Raw genomic sequence first — 26,500 nt, 5'->3', positions numbered from 1 at the left:
GTTTGCATTTTCCCTGTGACCTTACAACTTCCTTGGAGCTATCGGCTGGCTGAAAGGCAGTGTATCATAAGAAGGTTTTAATGTGCAGGGGTCAGAACTAGAAGGAGAGGTGTGGACAAAATCTCTCATGATATGAGTAATTCTATACCATAGTAATGGCATATCATAAATGTGGCAATGACTAGTTTAATATACAGTTGTGCTCAAAAGTTTGCATACCCTGGCAGAAACTGTGAAATTGTGGCATTGATTTTGAAAATATGACTGATCATGCAAAAAAAGGTCTTTTATTTAAGGATAGTGATCATATGAAGCCATTTATTATCACATAGTTGTTTGGCTCCTTTTTAAATCATAATGATAACAGAAATCACCCAAATGGCCCTGATCAAAAGTTTACATACCCTTGAATGTTTGGCCTTGTTTCAGACACACAAGGTGACACACAGGTTTAAATGGCAATTAAAGGTTAATTTCCCACACCTGTGGCTTTTTAAATTGCAATTAATGTCTGTGTATAAATAGTCAATGAGTTTGTTAGCTCTCACGTGGATGCACTGAGCAGGCTAAATACTGAGCCATGGGGAGCAGAAAAGAATTGTCAAAAGACCTGTGTAACAAGGTAATGGAACTTTATAAAGATGGACAAGGATATAAAAAGATTTCTTGAAAAAGCCAGTCAGTACTGTTCAATCACTTATTATGAAGTGGAAAATTTGGGGATCTCTTGATACCAAGCCAAGGTCAGGTAGACCAAGAAAGAATTCAGCCACAACTGCCAGAAGAACTGTTCGGGATACAAAGAAAAACCCACAGGTAACCTCAGGAGAAATACAGGCTGCTCTGGAAAAAGACAGTGTGGTTGTTTCAAAGAGCACAATACGACGATACTTGAACAAAAATGAGCTGTATGGTCAAGTTGCCAGAAAGAAGCCTTTACTGCGCCAATGCCACAAAAAAGCCGGTTACAATATGCCCGACAACACCTTGACACACCTCACAGCTTCTGGCACACTGTAATTTGGAGTGACGAGACCAAAATAGAGCTTTATGGTCACAACCATAAGCGCTATGTTTGGAGAGGGGTCAACAAGGCCTATAGTGAAAAGAATACCATCCCCACTGTGAAGCATGGTGGTGGCTCACTGATGTTTTAGGGGGGGTGTGAGCTCTAAAGGCATGGGGAATCTTGAGAAAATTGATGGGAAGATGAATGCAGCATGTTATCAGAAAATACTGGCAGACAATTTGCATTCTTCTGCACGAAAGCTGTGCATGGGACGCTCTTGGAATTTCCAGCACGACAATGACCTTAAGCACAAGGCCAAGTTGAACCTCCAGTGGTTACAGCAGAAAAAGTTGAAGGTTCTGGAGTGGCCATCACAGTCTCCTGACCTTAATATCATCGAGCCACTCTGTGGAGATCTCAAACGTGCAGTTCATGCAAGACAACCAAAGACATTGCATAACCTGGAGGCATTTTGCCAAGACGAATGGGCAGCTATACCACCTGCAAGAATTTGGGGCCTCATAGACAACTATTACAAAAGACTGCACGCTGTCATTGATGCTAAAGGGGGCAATACACAGTATTAAGAACTAAGGGTATGCAGACTTTTGAACAGGGGTCATTTCATTTTTTTCTTTGTTGCCATGTTTTGTTTTATGATTGTGCCATTCTGTTATAACCTACAGTTACGTAAAAGAAATGTGTTTTGCCTGTTCACTCATGTTTTCTTTAAAAATGGTACATATATTACCAATTCTCCAAGGGTATGCAAACTTTTGAGCACAATTGTATGTACAAATAACCTATATAAATTACATATTAATTGTGCAATTGAATATTTTAGCAAATAAAAGCATACAATATCACACATCAGATATCACAGGCAGATACCTGTACCATGTTAATTTCAATGGCGCACTGGATGAGGGGCTCTAAACGTCATTTTGGGTCCTCCCGGCCGCTGTGATCCTCTGGGAGTTTATGGAAGCTTTGTGAATGCTAATTGCATTTGATCTGGATCTCATTGCTTATTGGACATTGGACTTTCACTGTATTTTTGTCCTGCCTGGTAGCCTGGCTTCTCTATATGATGACTGGACGAGCTCTCAAATGGGTGGGACTCGCAACATAAAGCTAATAATTAAAATGGTGATGTATGTAAAATCACCGCTGTCGAACACACAATGTTTGGTGGCTTGCGAGATAAACAGTTTTTTGCAATCTGATGTAACACGTTTATTTCAGTTTTCATAATAGGATTTTTTAGCGAAAACTATTTGGATGCTTAGTTAATTATTTCCATTAATAAATTTCACTGTTTGAGCAGCTTTCAGAAGCAACACTGCAGACACCAAAAACAATTGTCTGTTTTTTTCAGTGATATAATTGTTAGAACTAAAACAAAAATTTTAATATTTTAAATAAGCAGATGGTAATGTCTATTTTGGGTCGTCCAGTAAATTAAATATTTTACATATGAAAAGTAATTATAATTTTTTTCAGAACATGATGGACACAAAAAAAAGACTATTCATAGCAAATGAATTATAAGCCTAGCAGTGTGAAAAAAACATCACATTATGTAACACTTGAGTTACAAACCGAAGACTTAAACTTGTAAAACTAATGTTTTAAAACAAATAGTTACAACTCTAAATTTGTGGATAAGCCAGTGTTGTAGAACAGTAGACGCATGCACATTAACTGCTAGTTTAGCACTAGTTTAACATCAATTACATTCTATATTTATGCATCAAACTACTAAACTCTCTGCATTGTGCCAACACCACCTTTTAATAAAAAGTTATTTCTCTTCTTGACTTGTTTGGGACATGTCCGACTCATTTTTTTTTTTCTCACAACAGTCCATGTCCTTTCTGTGCTTTAAGTAACATAAAGTAGTCCTGCCCAGTGAAAGTCCGGTAAATATAGTTACCGTAGCATAAAAGGTCTGACAAAATTTAAACAGGTTACCACAATTCTACTGTCACAGGGTACAGTATATATCACCATGCCACCCAGCCCTAGAGTCTTACAGTGGTACGCAGTGAAAAATAAAAATGCCACCTGTATTTGTCTAAGAATACCTGAAGGAATCCGAGAAAACAGAAGATGAGCCAAAAATAACAGGTGAATGAATCAGGACAAGGACATTTTTTGCAGATGTAAAGGTCTTGGACCAGTTACAATGGTCCATGATAAAAAATGGCTGGTGATGATGAGTGGGGAGCACTTGGCGGCCATATAGGAGGGCCAGGTGCAGATGGTGTGTTCATTAGATGGACAGTTAATGAAGTGAAAACATGGAAATGGACGTGTTATGGCGAAGGGTCAGATGAACACAAAGAGGACTTTGCCTTCATCAATATTGAAAGAGGAAAGAGGGGTTGGGATGCTCAGCTGTGGCTAGATTAGTTAAGATGAACTAACAATGAAAAAACTTTTACAGCATTTATTGTTAGTGTTAATTTCAACATACACCCCAAAAATGAACTTTCACTGTTGTCGGATTTACTCAGTCCTCCCTTGTTCATATTACTCAAAAAATGTATGTAACCAAGAGAACTTAAATTATCTGAGTTGATTTAACTAAAAAAGTCTCTTGTCAGATTTACTTAACTGATTTGAGTTGGGACCATATGAATATTTTTTTGTTTGGTTAACTGAAACTGGGCAGAGGATTTCTAGTTCCCAGCATGGGAAGTTATTTTATGTGACAAATATAAAGGGGGAAACTTGTCAGTGTTAAATAATTTGTTATGTTGAGATTTACAATAATTTTCTGTTACGTTGTAGTTTTGGGTTAACATCATGTTGAAGAATGGAAATTGAGCTTATGTTGAGGACCAATCTATTCTGAGTAGTCTATATATTGATTTGTCCATTGAGCAATTGCTGAACTAACCATAGCATGATGACGAAGTTGCACTCAGAAGTGCTTCCCACCAGCATGTATTTAGCATGATAACATTTACTGTCACTAGCTAGCATATCACTAAATTGGTTTCATTTGAGTTATGATATGCCAAATTGTGTTGGGTTTACTTGATTAATTTAGGTTCCCTCTAATTGAAGCATTTAATTTGAAATTATATGGTAATTTTAATTTAAGAAAACAAATTTCAAACATGTGGAACCACTGTCCGTGATGGAATCAAGTTCAGCCAAACAGTATTTTTTTTTAGCGTGTATACTATTACATTTGTCAAATTAAGAGTTGTACATGTTAACATAAATTAAGGCATTGTGAATTAACAAGAACAAACATTGAACAAATGTTTTTAGAAACTAACATTAACCAAGATTAATAAATGGAGTAAAAATATACTGCATTGTTCATTGTTAATTCATGATACCTAATGCATTATCTCATGTTTACAAATGGAACCATACTGAAAAGTGTTACCATAAACTACATTTAAAGGACAAATTGAAAATAAAATAGAAATAAAAACGAAATAAAAAATGTACAACTACAATAACCCTGCTGCAGCGGTCAGGAGGATTTTTTCAGATTGGTCAGATTACAGGTACCAAACTTACTTTCCTGTGATGTTAATGGTATACAAAGAGCCTATGAATGCCTATGAAACTTTCGCAGTGCAAGTCGTTGTCATCCAGACCACTGCTTATGTAAATATGTATGAGTGCGAGGTCATGTGCCACATGTTACATCTCTCAACCCTGGCAATGGTGGACTGAAATGGACCAGTCACAGTTGTTTGTGAATACAGTTTAGGGGATTTTATTTAATCAACTTCTAGAAATTGCAAGTGCGGAATTCAGTTTCCAACTCATTCTTCCAATCTTTGGAATTAATATATTCCAAAAGATTTCTTTTTTGTGAACAAATGTCTCCAGTAAGACAAAAAACGACTTGAGCAGCCCAATGGACGTCTCAGCTTTACAGGCTGGTAAATGCCTCCTTGTGAAAGACACCTTTGTTTCTCACAGGGAACAGTTACTATCCAATAGCATTTACCGGTCAATGGCCGAAACAGTAAAAGTGGATGGTGAAAGGCTCATAATATTCAAGAGGGACTTTACCCTCCCTCTTTCTCTCTTTCTCCAATCCCTCATTTTAAACACGCACCTGCCAAAGGCCTATGCAAACAGATGCTTGTCTGACAGGGGGGGGGGGGGGGCTAATTGGGTCAGACTTAGCTGCTGTCCATGAGCATATGGCCCACAGCCACAAGAGAGGGAAGTTGGGTGGTATGAATCAGTCCCACCAGGAGTTCAATGGCTGGGCAGGTTTGTGTAATGCGGACCCCACTTGCCCTCAAGCTAATTATCACCCTTGTGGCCTTCTGCAAGCGGTTGCACATCTATATTGCAAGGATGTGCATCTTGGAGATGGTCAAGACAGGCTATGGCCCAAGAGAGAAGAATGAGCAACTGCACCTTTTGTTTTCAGACAGTATTTCTGGTGGACTGGCTGAGATACACCACATCAGACAGATACACCAGACGATGATGATTAAGGCAACAACAACTCACTCTTTCACGCACTCACCTGGTGACCTGAATGTCCAGGCTTCATCATCATCAAAGTGTGTGTCACCAGCTGTGAAACGCTCTCCGGGAAAAAAGGCGTGGGCCACAGTGCCACCAGGTCCATCAAAGGGGTAGCCATCATTGTGGTCCGCTTTTGTGAAATCAATCTGGATGTCTGCCTCGTTGCCTGCCACCTCATGAAAGTTGAGTGGAGTGATGTCACTCCACACCTTCAAGGCGTAGTACATGAGTGCCCGCACTGTGTCCCGGCCCAGAAGAGCTGACTCCTTTGGAAACGTCCGTACCCTGAAAAAACAGTAACAATATAATATGTGATTACATTGCCTTAGTTAAAATAAACAAATATTATTGTTTATTAAATAAACAGTAATCCTTTCCTATAGCCACTTTTAAAGGCATAGTTCAACCAAAAAGGAAAATTCTGCCATTATTTACTTACCCTTATGTAGTTTTAAGGAGACGTTAGGTAGAATATCAACCTCAGTTGACAACCTCACTTTCATTGCATTTTCTTTCTCCATACAAGGAAAGTGAATGGTGACTGAGGCTGTCAGTTCCTAGCATTCTGTTTAAAGTATAATTTATTCAGTAGAAGAAGCAAAACTTTTTTTAAACTTAAGCAACCTAGGCAAACAAAACCAAGTACAAACCACCCTCATGATGATCAACGTCACTTTGATTATTCTTGAAGTACAAAAACCTTCATAACTTCTGTGTGTTTGGTGACTAGAATCACAACTTTGGACTGCCACCTGCACTGCATAGACAAGTCCTGTGTGTGACACCTGTGTCTTGTACCTATGACTGGCATCACCCCCTTGTGGTCTCCCCAAAGCTATTATGTAAACTACATTAAATGGAAGGCCAACGGACTGTGAATTGGAAAGCACACAAATTAGGCTTCTAATTGAAATGTCAGCTAATGTTAAAGGTTCACTCAGTAATTTTTTCCCTCTTTTAAAAGTTTTACTTCAAAAGAATTTAATAGTAATTTTGAAACATATGTATAAAATCATGACCACTGTGAGATGAAGAGTTCAGTCATATCAGTAACCTTATAAAAGCTTTTTTATTCTACATGGGGCAGGGGTGCCCTCACGGGGGCAGCCATTTTAGCATTACATGACCAGCTGAATACTACTTGCTTCATCTCAGTAACTACCCTGTTATTGGACACTTTCATTAATGGATTAAATTAATCCTGGCTTCCTGTGCATAGTGAATTTCTACAATGGCATTGGTAACTGAAAACGACTGTGTTTGAATGATGCAGCATCCAGGCCACTAGGTGTCAGTGTAAGCCAATGTACAATAAGCCACTTTGACCTACTTCAAAAAATTACTGAGTGCACCTTTAACATATCAATGCCTCAATAAAATATCGAGAAAATACTGTGCCGATCAATAATCAATATTTTGTGGTATTTCTAATTTTAACCAATCAGCAACGCTCCCCTATGTTAAGAATTTCAGGATTCAGGAATGGGTTTGGAACATTATGAGGGTGAGTAAAAGATGACAGAATTTTAATTTTGGGTGAACTGTCCCTTTAAGTGTCTTGTTGAAATCCACACTGGTGCTTAGAGGTAAGCGATGATCACTTCTTGTAGCATTTAAACCTGCAACATTTCAGTGACTAGTCCAGTTCTTTACCAACTAGGCAACACTGTCAACATGAGCACTTTTTCACCCTCAATTTCTACTTGAAGCTTTGGTTTTGTATGTGTCAGAGGCTATATTCATGTTAAAAAAACATGACATTCAGGGCTAAATGGTACCTTTTGTGTTGCAAGGTTCTATTGCACTGCGTGTCAATACTCTGAATTTTTACTTCATATGACAAGCAAAAGGGCCATAAGGTAAAGTGAATTAATGTACAAACCATGTAGCACATCTCAGGAAGGATGTTAGCACACAAAGAGGTCACTTAACTCATTTGAAATGCAGCTGGGTGCAAAGTTGACCTTGGCAAGCAGCTACTGTGCATATCATGCCTTTCCATTCACACCGGCTCACTGTAAACTCCTCACATTACCAGCTTTTGTCTCCCTAACTGCCATAGAACTGGACTGAATTTACACAATGACATTGAGCAACCACAGTGAACACATCGTAGGTTGCTATGCTACCAGAACCAAAGTGTCCTAATAACTCCACTGGGAGAGTCAATGCTGTAAGAATGTAATGGAACGTCTGTGCCTGGTGCTAGAGCAGAACAGATAGCCTAAAGTGTATTCTGCACAGAGGGCACACTTCTTACTGGGCACTTATAGAGCTGACACTCTGAAATTAGTTTTTCATCGACCTGTCTCTGTATTTGGAAAGGGGCACAAATTGCCCTTGAAGGAAGTAATTACCATGATTGTGAGGTGTAACAGACTTTCAAATCACCTGTACTTGTGTGACTATCTTGACTCAAGTGAAAGAAGTTGTTTTGGAACCATTGTTTAGCCAGAACCTGTTATTGTAGAAGCTACTCTAAGGGGTAGTTCACACCAAATGCATTGTTGCACTAAAAAAACCTATACGTAGCACCATGACTAGAACAGAATGAATTTTTACAAGTTTACGTTCTTTTAAAGGGATAGTTCACCCAAAAATGAAAATTCTCTCATCACTTACTCACCCCCATGCCATCCCAGATGTTCATAACTTACCATCCTCATCAACAAAAGTCCATCTTCTGCCATACACAAAGATTTTTAGAAATATATCTCAGCTCTGTAGGTCCATTCAGTGTAAGTGAATGGTGGCCAGAACTTTAAAGCTCCAAAAAGCATATAAAGGCAGCATAATAGTAATCCATACAACTCTGTTGGTTTAATGGATGTCTTCTGAAGCTATATGATAAGTGTGAGTGAGAAACAGATCAATATTTGAGTCCTCTTTTACTATAAATTCTCCTCCCTGCCCAGTAGGCAGCGATATGCACCAAGAATACAAATCACCAAAAACAAAAGTGGAGATTTACAAAAATAAATAAATAAATAATTAAATATCGATCTGTTTCTTACCCACACCTATCATGTCGCTACTGATTGGATTAAAACACTGGAGTTGTATGGATTTTCATTTTATACTGCCTTTATGTGCTTTTTGGACCATCAACGTTTTGGCCACCATTCACTTGCATTGAATGGATCTACAGAGCTGAAATATTCTTCTAAAAATCTTTGTTTGTGTTCTGCAGAAAAAAGAAAGACATACACATCTGGAATGGTTTGAGGGTGAGTAAATGATGAGAGAATTTTCATTTTTGGGGAACTATCCCTTTAAGTTCTTGCGCGAGGCGCTAAAAAAAAGCAAGGCACAGCGCAATGGTCAAATAAGTTGTTTTGTGCATGTAAACATAGGAAAACACCATTTACTTTCATTGTATGGAATGAAAGAGGCAATGGAAAAAGATTAATTTTGAGTGGTGATTGAGGCTACCATTCTGCCTAACATCTCCTGTTGTGTTCCATGGAAGAAAGTAATTCAGGTTTGGAACAACATGAGGGTGAGTAAATGACAGAATTTTTATTTTTGTGTAACTATGCATTTAAGAAGACCAGAGAATCTCCTCACAAAGAGTGTCTGAGAGGGCACAACTGACTAGACTTTTTGTTGGTGTCCCTGCAACAGTATTGCTGATTTTGCTTCCTTACATCTCGACAGCTCTTGCCTTTTCCAATAGGTCTGTTTATTGTAGTTCTTCTATTTTCTTATGCTTTCTATTCGGTACCACTGATATTTCTTGTCAGAACAAGTTTGCAAACACTAAGTTCAGACCCCCAAGCCCAAAGCATGATGACCTAATGTGAGGTCATATGGGAAATTTTAGGAAGGAAGGAATAAGGGGTATGAATTTCAGCCACAATTTTACATCAGTTTTTCCCCATAATGTGCCCTTGGCAGGGTTTCTACAGACGGCCATTCTAAATTGGCGAATAATCAAGGCTGTTTTTTCTCTCTCCATCTCGTCTGGCTATTACACAGGCGCTAGCAGCAGCAGCTAACCTGAAAGCCAGACAAAGTGCCTCTGGAGAGACTGGCCATCCCAGCAGCAGATAAAAGCTTAAACGCTGAGGTTTCATTTTCACTCACAATCCCCTTCCTTTGTCTCCATGTGATACAAGACTGATTAGACAGGCAAGACAAAAAGAGATGAAAAGAGAGAAAATGTAAAATAGAAATCAGTGGAACAAGCTCAAAAGAACTCATTACCTCTTTTCCGTCCTAATTCTCTCAGTGGATCTGACCCCTGCAGCTCAGTGGCCCGAATAGGACATTTACTGTATTGTGTAATTCGCACATCATATCAATCCTAAACACTCACAACTAGACGCTGAGAGTGACACATAGCCAGTCTGGTGTTTAAAAGGGAAAGTCCAGCCAAAAATGAAAATTGTGTCATCCTTTACTCACCCTCATATTGTTTCAATACTGTATCAGACTTGCTTTCTTCTGTGGAACACTTAAGCAGATATTAGAAAGAATGACAGCCTCAGTCACCATTTACTTTCATTGTATGGAAAAAAGATGTCATGAAAGTGAATGGTGACTAAAGACCTTTTTGGTGTTTCACTGAAGATAGAAAGTCACATGGGTAGATGTGGGTGATTAAATGATGACAAATTTTTCATTTAAAAGGGATAGTTCAACCAAAAATTAACATTCTGTCACTACTAACTCTCATATTGTTCCAATCAAAGTCAGTGTCCGAATTGAGTCCAGGCTCTTGAGGAGTCCCCTTACACTTAATTACATCAGATGTGCACAAGACTCCCCAAGAATCACTATCCCTACAATAAATGTAAAGAATAATTTGATATATTGATTAAAAGGAGTCATTTTAATATTTTAATGAGTTTTAAGACAAGAGTAAGATGTTAGACTCAATAATGGACACATTTTTAGAAGTTAGATATTGGTCACCGTGACTGAGATGTATTGTGTATGGAAGAGCAATAAGTAAGACACAGCTCATATGTGTTTTAAACTAAATATCTTATTGAACTGATTTTTCTGTTATCACTATCGTTTATCAGTATGGATTGCTTATTTAAAGATATTGATGGAGAATCGGTCAACAAAGGTGCAGCATAATAAAAGGACAAAGATAATTCTTCACATAGCATCAATGTATAACTTTATAACTGTTTGATCGTAAGCTAACATGTAGTGTTACTAACTAGATGTGATAGATAAATACCGGCAAAACTATGTGCATATTAACTGCTTGCATATTAGTTAACCTCTAGCGACAGTTTGGTTTTAAGATAAAATATGATTTCATGTTAGTAATTTAGGTGTACCAACGATCATATGTCAAAGAAGAATTATATTTTGCCATTATTGTGAGGTGAAAATGATGTTCCACTCTGCCAGTATCACTCAGTCATGATCTGTAAATTCCTTCAGAAAACAGTGTGTAGAGCACTCAGGCATGTTTAGAATTTACAGATGTAAAAAATGTCATTTGGATTATTTATGAAAACTGGGACCGATAGTAGACAATGTCACGTTGTGTCACCACAAACGTAAAAAAAATAATCTCGTTTTATGTTTCTAGCATTCTAGTTTTGATGAAACATCAGAGGACCCCCCAAGTTACATTATTTTGGCATCATGGGGGGGTCCTTTAACTTTTATGGGGGGGCCGAACCCTCCCCCCACATTCGATCACTGATCAAAACTGGTGGACACAAAAGGAGATGTTAGGCGGAATGTTAAACTCAGTCACCATTCACTTTAATTGCATAGTTTTTTCATACAATGAAAGCTAATGATGACTGAGGCTATCAATGCCTAACATTCTGCTTCATATCTCCTTTTGTGTTCCATGGAAGAAAAAAAAGTTATATGTGTTTGAAAAGACATGAGGGTGAGGAAATGATGATAAAATTATCTTTTTGTAGCTGAATCTCTATCCCTTTAATAACCACAAAATGATGTCCCTCTGCTGAGTCCCTCCAATCATTCATATGGTTCTTAGTTACTATCTCTTCTAATGAAATAAGTACGAGCTGTGAGGGATGAAAAGAAATCCAATCATGATGGATTATTGTCATTTCAGTCCTTTGGACATGGATAGGACTGTGTGGCTAAACTACAGCATAATGATTTACAACCTCTATGCCTATTGTGTAGTGAAATTTAGGCTTGATGCTCAAGCGGACACATAGATACCCACGATACCAAAATCACACAACAGCTCCTTCACACACTTCCATTGGATCTCGCCTGGAGCGTATTCCACCAAAGTGAAAGATGTTCACATTTTCCAGCAGCACGGAAAGAATTAAGCGTGTCAATGGGGTTTGATAGGCATAAATGTGATGGGGGTAATGGAGGGTGGTGAGGAAGAGATGCTTATCATAAAGCCATTTCACTCCGCTCCATAATATGCAGCTTGGGAAATCAACCCCATAGACACACAATGCGAGTCTGGGGTGGAAAAACACATTGTCTTCAAAGCAATCACTTCCAATCTTTTTGGGCAATTAATGAGACTGTTAATGTGCAGGTGGTGCCCTCGAGTGTGTTGAGGGTCTGATGAAGTCATGATGAGGGCCTGTCTTGGCTTATGACTGATGGTCCATGTGCTCTGAATACATTTGTAAGAAAGCTGGACCCGTATAGCTGCGTTCCCATTAGTCAATCAATCATTTATTAATCAGCGTCCACTAGGTGGCCATTCTACTGTCTGTAGCAACAGTAAACTTTGTCAAAAAAAAAAGAAAAAAAAAAGAAAAAAAGAAAAAAAAAAAAAAAAAAAAACCTGGAGGCAACTGTAACAGGATGGCCAATATCTTCTGTTGTCTAAAGTTTTTATGTCTTTGAAAGGAAACTTTAAAGCATACTTCACAAGAAAAAAAAAAAGCAAAGAAAACAGAAAGAAAATTCTGCAATCATCTAATCATCCTCATGTTGTTCCAAACCAATGTGACTCTTTTCTCTGTGGAACACACAAAAAAAAAGATGTTATAACAGCCTCAGTCACCATTCATTTTAGCTGCTTTTTTTTCATACATTGAAAGTGAATGGTGACTGAGGCTGTCAATCTTCCTAAAGGGGCGGTCACACAACACTTCGCTCTCCATTCACTCCCATTCAAACGCATCTGGATGCAGTAGAGCAGAAACGCAAGCTCATGCGAAGAAATTTCATACTACGCTGCGTACCAAAGTTCAAGCTTGGTGAACTCCGAACCGTGAATTTGTATGACAAGAGGATGCACGACCAATAGGAGACTGAAACGTCACACACCTCTTGGCTCAATTCAAATGATACTTATTTCAAAGCTCAAAATTTATTGTTGCAGGAAAGTGAGTAGACAATATATTTTACCATTTTAAATATAATATTATCCTCCCGCGTGATATCAGATCCTGGTCCGTTGCGTTGTACGAAAAATGTTGCATGCTTAATGCCTAGTGTGACCGTCACTTAATACAGTATTTGCTTAAAGGGACAGTTCATCAAAAAATGAAAATTCTCTCATCATTTACTCACCCTCATGCCATCCCAGATATTTATGACTTTCTTTCTTCTGCAGAACACAAATTATGATTTTTAGAGGAATATTTAAGCTCTGTAGGTCCATACAATGCAATTGAATGGGTGCCAAAATTTTGATGCTCCAAAAAGCACATAAAGGCATCATAAAAGTAATCCATACACCTCCAGTGTTTTAATCCATATTTTCAGAAGTGATATGATAGGTGTGGGTGAGAAACAGATCAATATTTAAGTCCTTTTTTGCTTGAAATTCTTCTCCCAGCCCAGTAACTGGCAATACATGAAGAATGTGAATCACCAAAAACACAAGAAGAAGAATGTATAAGTGAACTGTTTCTCACCCACACCTATCATATCGCTTCTGAAGATATGGATTTAACCACTAGAGTCTTATGGATTACTTTTATGCTGATTTATGTGATTTTTGGAGCTTCAAAATTTTGGCACCCATTCACTTGCATTGTATGGACCAAAAGACCTAAGAAATTGTTGTAAAAACCTGCATTTGAGTTCAGCAGATGAAAGAAAGTCATACACATCTGGGATGGAATGAGGGTGAGTAAATGATGAAAGAATTTTCATTTTTGGGCAAACTTTTCCTTTAAGTGTTCCATGGACAAAAGTCATTCTGATATAGGATTGTCATTGTATGACTGAATCAGAAAAATTAATCTTTAAAATGCATAATGAACATGATTTCGTCATAGTATCATTGACTCATTAGCTGAACAATATATTTAATCATAATGGATTTAATTTATTTGAGATGTAGGTCCCACTTTCTAATCCTAACGTCAGGGTTCACACAATTTTTAACCAATTAATTTCCATGACCTTTCCAGGAATCTGTGATTAAAATATAATTTTGATTCAGACAGATTTGCAAGTGAATCATTTGTGAACCATTTCGACTAATTTACTGATAAGAACTGACTCAAAAAAACAAATCATGGACAAACTGGACATCACAGTGATTTAAGAGCAAGTTTTACTTTAAACAAGTAAATATATAATCTATAAATTTTGATAATTGATAAATCAATATATTGAATTGAACTGAATATACTATATTGTTTTGGACAATAGCTCATTAAATATTTTGTAGCAGAGAAAGACTAGAAAAATACAAATTCTCTACGGAAATTTCTATGATTTGTGAAATTTTATTAACTTCCATTATGTTTTCAGGCCTGGAAAGCATTAAAAATTCCTTTGAAATATGTAAAATTACCTGATATTTCAATGTTTTCCATGACCGTGGGAACCCTTTAATGTCAGTAGACTTTTGCAGACATTAATAATCCTAAAGGCTAAAAGTATTAGTACAATATAAAGGTGAAGACTTTTCAGTAATATTAATAAGCATTAAAGCATTTATAAATTTACTTTGTGTACTCTTATTGAGTTAATACCATTTTTTGATTAAGCATTACAATTGCCTGAAGCCTCAGTTAACACTCTGACACTTCTTATATTACATTTCCGTATTATAATCTTGTCTTTTCAATAATAAGTCTATTAATGGTACAACTCCTTTTGGCACTTATAAGGCAGATTTGTAGTAGTGTGTGAGTTATGAAAGAAAATTTACAAAAATGTAACAGCTGCCCCTGGTCTCCTCTACTTAACAATAAGAACATTTCAAAACAGTCTTTTGATGTCTATCACAACTATTATAATTTGAAACAAGAAAAGTCTACATTTTATTCTTGCAATTAGCGATGTGACGGTATATCATGATAATATACCGTATTATCACGGTATACTGAATTACAAAACGGGTTGAAAGATAAATAAACTTTATTGTTGTTCTTAATTACAAGATTTAGCTACTTGTTTTGTACTTTTTAATTTAAAAGATCACAAAGAAAGCATGTAATATTCAAAGAGACATGGTGGATTTCAAAAGTCTCAGTCCAATGCTTCTATTTTGCATTTAGGCCTATCTAATGTATTACGGTTTATTTTCATTGCAAATGAACAAGTAACAACTATGGTAACATTTTGAGGGAAAAATTCAATTGAAAAAGAAACATGAATTTTAGAGTTTCCTAGAAACTTGGTATTTTTTCCTATTACTGTAAGAATTACAGTGTTGGGAATGTTGATTTATTGGTGGAAATGCTACAGTGCATTCAGAAAAGTGAATGGTGACCTAGGCTGACATTCTGCATAACAAATTCTTTTATGTTCCACCGATGAGAGAAAGGCAGACATTTCATTTTTGGGTGAACTATCCCTTTAACCAGAAACAGTGGCTTCCCTGAAGAATTTTGATGTGTATAAAAAGAGCCAAACAACTGTCAGCTTGTGTTGATCAAAGCTCAGTGTTTACACTGTCGGTATATTGATTCTTCCCTCTCCCAAACTCTATTTTAAAAGATCTTTTCTCATAGGAACCTTGATCATGGTGCTTTGCGATAATCACTCAGAATCCATCATTGTCTCTCTCTCTTCCTCCCTCTCCTCCCCATCCTGTCTTACTCTACCCGTACACCCCTTCCCTATTGCCTCGGTCACAAGTGAGGCTTTTTATCACTGCTCCTAAAACAAGCCATTATGAGATTTATTTCAGCAACTGGCCTCTCACCCAGCATGCTGGCACACCTCGGCCACTATAGCTGAGCCTGAAGTGCAAAGCGCCTGACATGGATTGAATGAGCCTGATAGAGTTCTCACTGCTCGGTTATAAGAGTCATTTCACCCAGCCAGCACTGGGCAGCTCTGCAGTGGTCACCTGCCAAGGTCTGGCCAAACTCATTAACACAGAGAGGGTGGGTTCAGGTGACAATTATGCAAACAGAAAAGAAACCAAAAAGCAGAGGGTGATGGGGAATGGACCACACGGCAAGTGTGTCATCATTTTTGTACACTCATGTCATTCCAAACCTGTGTGGTTTTCTTTCTTCCACCTAACAGAGATGTGTAAACATTGAATTCTTATCAATCAATGCATGTGTGAGGACAAACACATAGTTGCAGGAGTGTATTTCACACTTTAGTTAAGAGTGGGATGATTGGCAACATAGAGAATGTAAGATCACAGCAAGCTTCTGTAATGAGAAACATGGTATGATACTCGAGACAAGTGTATGTAAACAAAACCTGATATTACACACCTCATATTGACACATTCATACATCAGGTAGACACACTTCAAGAACAGATACAGTCACTGCACATTTCATTGTCAACTCTCTTCAGCACTGACAGCCTCAGATCCAAACCACTGGTGTTGAGGAATGTTTTTATGATGAAAATGGCAAAAGCCGGTGTTCAGTACTCTCTGACAATCCTGCTACACTGAGATTTATGTACAACTAAAGCAAAAGTTGCATTGTGAGATGTTGTCTTTTCTATTTGTTGCTCAGAGCTGTAAGATTGGGATAAAACCCAATGTCCTGCTTCTTTCCATCAGCGCTTACCAACACTGAGGCTTTAATTCCAGTCGCAAATGTATCAGATACATCTCTGATGGGTACAGCTGTATGACAGGGATCCCTCAGTGACTAACTTGGTCCCAAAACATGGTGAAAAACATGGTGAAAGATAGGGGTGTCTTACTGTGTGACATGCTATAATTAATCTAAAAGAGTCCTTTTTCCAATTGTTGTATAATTATTATTTATTGAAATGTTCATTAAAACATTTCATATTGTGTTCCGCATTAGAAAGAAAGTCATATAGGTAAACTACTCCTTTGATGCTACAAGTTTGCTTGGCAACCATAAATAACAAAACTTGGCATTGGGCCTATTAAAAACCCTTCAAGGAACGTTTTGGGTTCAATGCAATTTAAGCTCAATTTACAGCATTTCTAGAATAAAATTGATTACCACAGAAAATATTTTTAACTGTTTTTTTCTCTTTTTTTTTAAATTGCAGTTACAGTATTGCATTTACAATGGAAGTGAATGGGGCCAGTCCATAAACATTAAAATACACACCGTTTCAAAAGTATAGACACAAGATGCAAACATAATACATGCTAACATGACTATAGTGTGATAAAATGTCTGTTCCACATGATTTTAATGTAATAAAAAAAAATTGTTTATAAGGTTTCTCTGCGTTCCATCGTCATAGCAACTAAGGTGTAATATTGGATGTATCTTTACACAGATAAGGTTAATAAGTGATTTTATCACACTAAAATCATGTTAACTTATATACTGTTCACTTCTTATGGCTATGCTTTTGAAACAATGTGTATTGTAATGTTAATGGACTGGCCCCATTCACTTCAATTGTAAGTGCTTAACTGTAACCGCAGTTTTTGCCTTTTTTTATTTTATAAATAAGGGATGAGTTGAAAATATTTTTAGTGATATCAATATTATGCCACAAATGCTGTTGATTGATCTTAACTTGTATTTAACCCAGAATATTCCTTTAATAACAAGTTTTTCCTCATCTTGACATAAATCGCTGCCCACTAATAGGGGCTCAAAAATAAATGTTATAGGGCTGCAACTAACGATTATTTTGATAATCGATTAATCTAACATTTACTAGAATGATTATTCGACTATTCTGCGATTATTGCAATGATTAATCAGCTCTTAACCGATTATTCAGCTTGTGCCCCGACTTAAAAGGTTGTATTAGATGTGCTTACTAACAATAAAGAGGCAAAATCATCTTTTAAAAATACCTCTAAATGACATTCACTGAATTAAAGGGACATTTTTTTTTTTAATTCAGTAAAGAAATTCACTGCAAAAAATTGTTATCAAGGGGTTTTTTCTTGTTTTCCATTTAAAATGGTCTAAAAATCCTTAAAACAAGATACATTTTCTTGAGAAGCAACATATAAAATATTTAAACTTGCTTTAAGAGAATGTATCATAAATATAAGTGTATTTTGTATATAAGTTTATTTTTTCATTTGGTTACACTTTACAAAATATACTTATATTCAACATCTATTCTCTAAAAGAAAGTATAAATATCTCATATGCTGCCTCTCAGGTGAATGCATCTTTTTAAAAAGATTTTTAGATATTTTAAAATATTTGTATTTTTATATTATATTCAACATTCTAAGATAACAATTTTTTCTAAGAAATGCACAGTGACACATATATTATGATTCAATAAGTCGCGAGCCATCACGTAATCTAGGGATGAGGGACGAGCGTCCCCGTGACAGAGTGAGCCTCAGCCGGGTGCAGTTTCAATCTCTCCTCCTTAGATCGGAACATTTGCGCAACTCATAGAAGAGTTATTTACATGACCTGCTTCCGTATTATTTGAACTTTATTAAAGCTAAAACGCATTAAATATAACTGCATTAAAGATGTAATGCCAGGGTGTTTCCTTTAAATACGCTCTACACGTAAGCTTTGCTTCAGCGGAGAGGCAGCTCTGGCTACGCTTATTCCACAACGAGAGTGCTTCTGTATTTAATTATTTTGTATTTTTGCATTATAATTCCCTCAAAATTTGCGATCTACATCACCTGAAGCTGTTTGGAAGGTTTGGAGTGCATCTGGACTGTGAGCTGTGTAATTCTTCCTCTGCTCAGTCAGGCGCGAGCTGCAGTGCTGCTCTCATGCGTCATCATTACAGTTTAATGTGATCTCATTTTACGTTAAATGAGATCAAATGACTATTCGACAATTTTTTATTTTCGACGTTGTTGATAATGTGGACTAATCGTTTCAGCCCTAAAATGTTATAGCGAAATCTCTCTAGTTGACATATTTTATTCATTGCATGGTATATAGCATAATACTGCCCAGCCCTGGAGAGAGTCCTATCTGTACCTCCAGGAAAGGTGCCTCTTGTTCCATTTGGTTTGAGGGGCCAATGCTCGCTTTCTTCTGCCTGTAGACATCTCTGGCTCTGACATGTCTGGCAGCGAGCAGCGTGGGGTCTTCATTAAACCCAAGGTTGCTTGGTCTGCAGAGAAACACATACATACATAAATACAGATCCAGACACATATCTTGAATTCAGATAGGCCAATGCCTTTCCGGTCCTATCGACTGCAAAAGAAAACCTGCCAACTGCAGTGAACCATATGGACATGAGAATAAAATGGCCTGAATTAAGTCAGTATCTCTTAAAATCAGCAAAATGCAAGGACAACCAAGGACAACAAGGACCAGAGTTTTATTTTACAAGTTCACATTTTCATATAATCTTTTAGTGAGATAAAGTTGAAAATATCGAACTTGCTGCATGGTGGAGGGCTTGGGCCAATGGACAACTAAAAGTTTGTCTGTAATTTTTTCAATGTTAAAATGCTTTCTCTTATACCAGCTTGATATGCAGAGACAGCAAGTAAAGTGTTCGTAGATGGATTTCCTCATAAAGTGTAAAACAATGTGGCTTTGTTACTCTGTTTGTTTGAGCATCCCAAAAAGCCAGATGTAGGAACATTGGCTAAATCAGTGATATAAGTTTGGGGACGGGACTATCTGTTTGTTCGACCAATGACAGATGGAGGGAGTATTCAGGAAAGCTGTTAAAAACAATGCTTATTTTTGCAATTCCATTTGGTGGCACAAAAATTACATACTTCATATGTTGCTTTAAAAAAAAAAAAAAAAAAAAAAACGTAATAGAAATGAATAGAAATAAAGTGGGTTTGGGGTGGAGGAGGGATACTGGAAGAATTGTCACAGGCTGTTTAAATACCCTTGCGTTGTGATTGAGAGGATGAATTGAACATGCTCCACTCGAACGTTCATTTAGAACTTTGCTTCGCAAGTTAATTTCTCAAGTAAAACCAACTACTAACCTAGAACTCCAGTTTCTTCAAGGCCTCCAAATCTCTGCATGGCTTTGATGGCCTTGGTCAGTGCTTCTTTAGTCTGAAGCTGCCCATTTACAGGATCAGGGGGTGGGAGATAGCCAAATTTGCTCAGCCAGTCCTGTGGTAGAAAACAACAGCTGCTGTTGAAGAGCATTCTCTCATTTGTAGATTTATCAGATAAGATTACATTAATGTTTTCACAGAAAAGTCCTTTTCAACAAAGTTAGTAGTGTTGCAGATAGAGATTGAACAATATACTGTATATACATATAAAGGGCTGTCGATCTATTAATTGTAATCAAATTAATTACATGATGTGCTGATTAATAAATCCAATTAATCACAATTAACTGCATATTAATATTTTGTGAGAAAGGCCCCCAAATAAAGATAGTGAAGTATATTATAATTAAAATAATTATAAACAGGCCTATAATATACTGTTATATATAATATATATTATAATTCAGATCATTTAAATACATTACATCATATACATATAGCGTTACAAAACACAAGTAAAGCATTTAGACAATGCAAACATTTTTGCTTATTGTTTGTTTTATTTTCATATCATTGAACATAACCCTATTATTGGTCTTCTTCCATCTGCACCCTTTTTATTGGTCTATGTATTCATGCGTAAGCCGGACGATTTTGGAGCATCTCACTTTGGGTGCAATGCGTCTCACTAGTTTTCAGGATCTCTAAACGCAGTGTTTTAAGAATGCTCTGCCAAGTTAAACAGTTTCAAATTTTGAAAAATATGTCTCATGATCCCTGCATGATTGTGCTTGGTCCAGCTGTCTTTGAGCACAAGAGCACGTCATTTGTGGAAGGGTGTGCTGCTGGCTCTCGTTGGTTTGACGAGGTGTGTTGCCTGAACAGTTGGAGCGCTGAATGCCCCCTACTGCCACAGATTCCCAAAAATGTCATGGCTGTACATCAAGCTTGAATTACTCCAATGGTAGAAAGAAATCCTTATTATGGAACTTACACATGGTCAGCGGGCATGATTAATTGCATAATTTTTAGGTCCGTCAATTGATTACATTTTTTTTAGTTTAACTAATTACATGATGTGCCGATGAATTAATCACAATTGCATACCGATATTACTGAGAGAGGCCCCCCAAATAAAGTTAATTTATAATAATTAAAATATTTATAAAAATATAGGCCTAATAAATATTTTAATTCAGATAATTAAAATACACTACATGATATGGAGGCAACAAACAAGTAAAGCATTAGACAATACAAAAAGTGTCTTTAAAAGTGAAATTATTGTTTGTTTTATTGTAGAACAACTAAATTATTGACTTTCTTCCCGCTGCTCTATTTTTAATTGTTGGTCTATGTACTCATGTGTCAGGCGGTCACTTTTGGAGCATCTCACTTTGGTTGCCTCTCACTAGTTTTCAGCAACTTGTCATAAGCACTGTTTATAGGATGCTGTGTCAATTTAAACATAGTTTGAAACTTTGAAAAACCCATCATGAGATCCCTGCATTCTGTTGTGCTCGGTCCAGATGTCATTGAGCGCAAGAGCATGTCATCAATGGAAGGCTGTATGCTGCCAGTTTTTTGCGGACGAGGAGCGTTGCCTGTGCAGCTGGAGTGCTGACTACCCCCTCAGGGTTGCCACTCTTTTCAAGTCACAATTTTCCAGGGCATTTCCAGGACATTTCATGTGCCACATGGTTGTAATATTTAAGCAAATGAGATGTCATTAAAATTGTGGTTTACTGGAGGGTAATTTTATTTTTTAATTCTGTATTCGACAGTTTAATTTAATTTCATCATCAAAGTGGTCTAATTAAATGAATTTAAAACTTTAATCAAATGAAAATAGAATTATTTTAATTAATTAAATTTTTCATCATAACATTGCATTAATTTTATCATATGAAGTGCTTTTCTATAAAAAAAATCCTCACTGCACAATCTGAAACAACACTGGAGATATCTTTGTCAAATAAAGTGCTGAACAACAGAACATCACAGAAGTGAGATATTGCTTTAATACATTATTATTATTATTTATTTACATGAAACATTATATATTTTTCCCATTTCTCGCATCTAGTCTATTTAAAACAAGCTTTTATTTAGGTGTTTCTATTTGTTTTTGAGGGTAGTTTCCCACCTCCAGTTAAGCAGATTGCCACATGGCCCAGAGTGATTATTAAACTCCAAAAAAGCTGTGATGTAATTAAAATAAATATACTGTAAAGTCTGTATGTGCTGCATGCTTCAGAGTGTTCTGCTCATTGTCATCTACTACACAGACATATTATTATGATGAGGTGTTTTCAGTGTATAAGCAGCCGGCTTCACACACAGCACATGCAGAATATATATATATTTTTTAATTAAATCGTAGCATTTTTTAGTTTAATAATCATACTTGATCATAGAGATTTTTTCATCCCAAATATGTCAAATTCCATGACATTGCACATTTTATAGCTAACGCAACTTTTATGACTAGATTCAGTGCTTCCATCCGTGTTTTCCGCATTGCAGAAATCATTGGGCCCTACATGTGGTAATGACGGTATAAACGGACTACAATCGTTGAATTATTGAAAATTAATTTACATATCTTGGGTGTGAAGTCAATAAAAAATGTTTTAAAAATTGCAGACCAACCCTCAACGTAGTCTTTAATTTACAACTCAAATGTTTTTGTAGTTAACGCTACAGCAGTATTGTTTTGCACTATAGCAATACCTGTACATGTTACAAAAACCTTGTCAGTGACACAAAACAGTTTTATTACACTAAAATATTTTCCAGGACAAATAATTATTTCCCAGGACATTTAGGAATCTTTCTAATTTTCCTTGACTTTCCATGACTGGAAAACTGCATTGCAAAATTCCAGGTTCCCTATCTGTCACTCACTCGACGTTGGTGTCGATGTAGTTACACTAGGGGTCACTCTTGGGAGCCCGAGACACCTCTGGTCTTTGATAAAAGGCCAATGAAAATTGGCGAGTGGTATTTGCATGCCACTCCCCCGAACATACGGGTATAAAAGGAGCTGGTATGCAACCACTCATTCAGATTTTCTCTTCGGAGCTGAACGGTCATGCTTGCTCAGCTGAATACTACTGTTCATTCACCTGCTGGATCTGACGGTGCATTTCAGCGGCTTCTCCCTCCTCTGCACTGGTGCTCTGCAGAGAATGCCCCTGGGCGCTTCGGCAGAAAAACTAGAGAGTATATTTTCTGAAAGAGCATTTTTCCCCTCTAAAAGAGTATATATTTCTCTAAAAGAACGCACACACGGAACGTCTTTTTAAAGACGCGTCTTTTTAAAGATGCTTTTCCGATTGTGTGTTATTCCTGGTTGTGCTCGTTATCTCTCGCCTTCTAACGGTCACGATCACTGTCTTTAATGTCTGGGCACTGCTCACGCAGAGACAGCGTTCGTGGATGGTCACGTTCTCATTGCGAGAATATGTCCATGGCAACGTTGCGGTCGTGGCTCGCCTTCGTAAGAAAGCGAGCCACCCCAGAGGCTCCCACCTCGGTCCTTTTACCCACGGGTTTGAGGCCAGCGCGGCTAGCACTGGGGGCGATTTGGGGGCCCCAATGGGACCGCCTCCGCCGTGTATCCCCCCGCGGACCTCCCATTCACCAGCACGCTCATCTGCCCCGATCGGGCTTCCGGGTGAGTCCGCCGGCTCGTCTCACGGCGAGTTCGACCTCTTATTCGGAGCCCGTGAAAGTGATGAGCTCTCGAGCGCAGCATCGGAGAGCGGGCTCGTCCAGTCGGAAGCTTCAGCTGGGCTCCTCCCTTCGGGGTCGATCGCCCAGTCACAGGCTGATGCGGAGATGACGACATGCTTTCCCGGGCAGCCGCGAGCATCGGTTAGAGTGGATTTCACCGCTCTTCCCTGAACCCTCGTGGCTCGGTGACTGGTTCCTGGGCTCGCGGCGCCGCTCAAAGCCACGCCCCGCCCTGTTCCTTTCTTCCCGGAAGTGCATGAAGAGCTGACAAGGTCGCAGGAGGCACTTTTTACTGCCCGGTCCCGATCTTTTCAGCTTCCCCGAACTCACTACCCTCGATGGTGGGGCGGCCAAGGGTTATTCGGCAATCCCCCGGTGGATAAAGGCGCTCGCGGTGCACCTATGCCCGCAGAGCGCCGCCACCTGGCGCGGGTGCCCAAAGCCCCCATCCAAGGCCTGTAGGTTTACGTCGTCTCTGACAGTCAAAGCCTACGGTGCTGCTGGACAAGCCTCCGCTCTGCACGCCATGGCTCTCCTGCAAGTCCGCCAAGGCGCTAAAGGAACTGCACGAGGGTAGTTCCGCCCCGGGATTGATGCAGGAACTGTGCTCGGTGACCGACCTCGCTCTCCGAGCGACGGAGGTCACGGCGCGGTCTCTCGGGTGGACAATGGCCACACTAGTGGTCCAGGAGCGCCACCTTTGGCTCAACCTGGTCGAGATGGGTGAGGCTGACAAGACACGATTCCCTGCTGCCCCCATTTCCCAGGCAGGCCTATTCGGCGACACCTTCGGCTTATCCTGCCCCGGCGCGGCTCAAGATCCTGCACCCCATCTACTCATCGCCGAGGGTGTCCCCCTGCGGTGACTGCAAAGGCTCCGCCGCAGCCCGCCCCTTCGGCCTGGCCCTGGCGTGGAGCCCACCGCAGGAAGCAGATGCCACCCGTCTCGCGGCCGCCCAGAACCCGTGAAAGGCTTCAAAGCGCCCTTGAGACGGGCGACCCATGGACAACGAAACCCGCTGCTCTGGAGCTGGTAAGCAGATCTTCATCTTTTTGTTACCTTTTGCATTTAATTGCGCTGCATGCCCAAGTGGCTGCAGTACTCAAGAGCTCAGCAAGAGTGGTTTCCTTGTTCCCTGGGTCACATATCCGGTGTGTACGGCTGGCATCATGACCACCGTCCACCACTCCATTTGGCAGGTTGGCGCTACAGCGGCGGTCTCCCGCCCTGAGCGCCCAGCTGTGGCACAAATCCACCCCCGATGTGACAGTCTCCACGGGTCACGAGGACAGGCCTCTTCCTCCCCCGTCCCAGGCTGTTCCGGGGGTGGTCACAAGGAGCCAGGTAAGTGCTTCGATGTCCTCGGACTCAGCACGGCCACGATGTGGTGTGGCACCTCGAGCTCTGCCCCACCGCGAGGCCCCACCTGCCAGTACATCCGATGACGTTGTCCCTTTGGTCCCCCTTGCGTGGAACTTGGACGCATGGCTTGCGCTTTCCAGTCCGTCACGAGGGCTGGTCCGGACCGTCCGACTTGGCTGCGCGATTCACTACGCCGGGCATCCGCCCAGGTCCAGCGGTGTCCACTTCACCTTGGTGAAAGATGGAAACGCTGCTACCTTGCGCGGAGATCGCTACCGTCCTACGGAAGGACGCGATAGAACCTGTCCCTCCAGCCGAGATGAAGAAGGGGTTTTACAGCCCCTACTTCATTGTACCGAAAAAAGGCGGTGGGTTGCGGCCAATCTTGGACCTGCGAGTACTGAACCGGGCTTTACACAGACTCCCGTTCAAGATGCTGACGCAAAGACGCATTCTAGCGAGCGTCCGGCATCAAGATTGGTTCGCGGCGGTAGACCCGAAGGATGCGTACTTTCACGTCTCGATCCTTCCTCGACACAGTCCCTTCCTGCGGTTCGTGTTCGAGGGTCAGGCGTATCAGTACAAAGTCCTCCCTTTCGGCCTGTCCCTGTCTCCTCGCATCTTTATGAAGATCGCAGAGGCTGCCCTTGCCCCGTTAAGGGAGGTGCGCATTCACATTCTCAACTATCTCGACGACTGGCTAATCTTAGCTCACTCTCGAGACGTGTTATGCGCACACAGGGACCTGGTGCTCTCACACCTCAGCCGACTAGGGCTTCGGGTCAGCTGGGAAAAGAGCAAGCTCCTACCGGTTCAGAGCATCTCTTTTCTCGGTTAGAGATGGACTCAGTCTCCTTGACGGCGCACCTTACGAACGAGCGTGCCCAGTCGGTGCTGGACTGGTCACCATTCATGAAATCTCAGAATTACCACAACCACCACCACCATGAGAGAAAACCAGCTCTTACTAACACCCACTTGCTGACTCAAACATGCGGCACATCCACTTGACATCGATGACTATTCAGAGTGTGTTGAATGACAATTAACAAGCCATTGATTTGAGTTGGAAATTCAGGGAGATACTTCAGATCCTGATGCACTCAAGAATGCTTTTTCTCCATTGTTGTGCATTAAGCAAGACCATGTTGAATTTAAATGGTGTTTTGATCAAATGGCACACGTGATGTATAAGACCAATTGATAACCGGGACAATCTCCACAAAATTCCACCAATTGCATTAGTAAAATTTTTTTGCACTTACACAGCATTCTCTACAGAGCACAGAGACGTCCCAACTCCACTTCCACACAGGCCTGCAGGCAAACAGTTTGCGTCTTGATTTAATTACATAAACAATTGTGCTTAAGCACAACGCCACAGTAATTTGGTTCATTAAAATGTATGATCTTTGAAAGGGTCTCGGCTGATTAATCATGCCACCTTCACCATCTAAAAAAAAAACAACCCCTCAGCAATAGCTACATTAATTAGACGCGCAGAAGTGAGTGATTAAAAAATGTCAAAACTGCCTGACTTAAGGCATTATGATGACATTTGCATTTTTTTTGAGTGCCAATTTAAGATTGAGGTCATGGCTCT

At 39.4% G+C, this 26,500-nt stretch overlaps 1 protein-coding gene across 2 annotated transcripts in view; it reads right to left on the bottom strand.

The window, feature by feature from the left end:
* The window catches only part of LOC127430590 (matrix metalloproteinase-17-like), a 99,429-nt gene that overhangs the window by 19,181 nt on the left and 53,748 nt on the right, over nt 1-26,500 (bottom strand). For both annotated transcript variants that reach the window (XM_051680464.1, XM_051680465.1), the window contains exons 2-4: nt 19,779-19,911; nt 18,799-18,934; nt 5,526-5,812 (exon numbers count right to left, since the gene is read on the bottom strand). In XM_051680464.1, coding sequence (XP_051536424.1) covers nt 5,526-5,812; nt 18,799-18,934; nt 19,779-19,911 — 556 coding nt within the window. The remainder of the gene's footprint in view (nt 1-5,525; nt 5,813-18,798; nt 18,935-19,778; nt 19,912-26,500) is intronic.

This window comes from Myxocyprinus asiaticus, chromosome 40, assembly GCF_019703515.2.
Source record: "Myxocyprinus asiaticus isolate MX2 ecotype Aquarium Trade chromosome 40, UBuf_Myxa_2, whole genome shotgun sequence".
In the NCBI taxonomy this organism is placed as follows: domain Eukaryota; kingdom Metazoa; phylum Chordata; class Actinopteri; order Cypriniformes; family Catostomidae; genus Myxocyprinus; species Myxocyprinus asiaticus.
The sequence above is the reverse complement of the archived record's forward strand: the minus strand, read 5'-3'. Positions and strand labels throughout refer to the sequence as shown.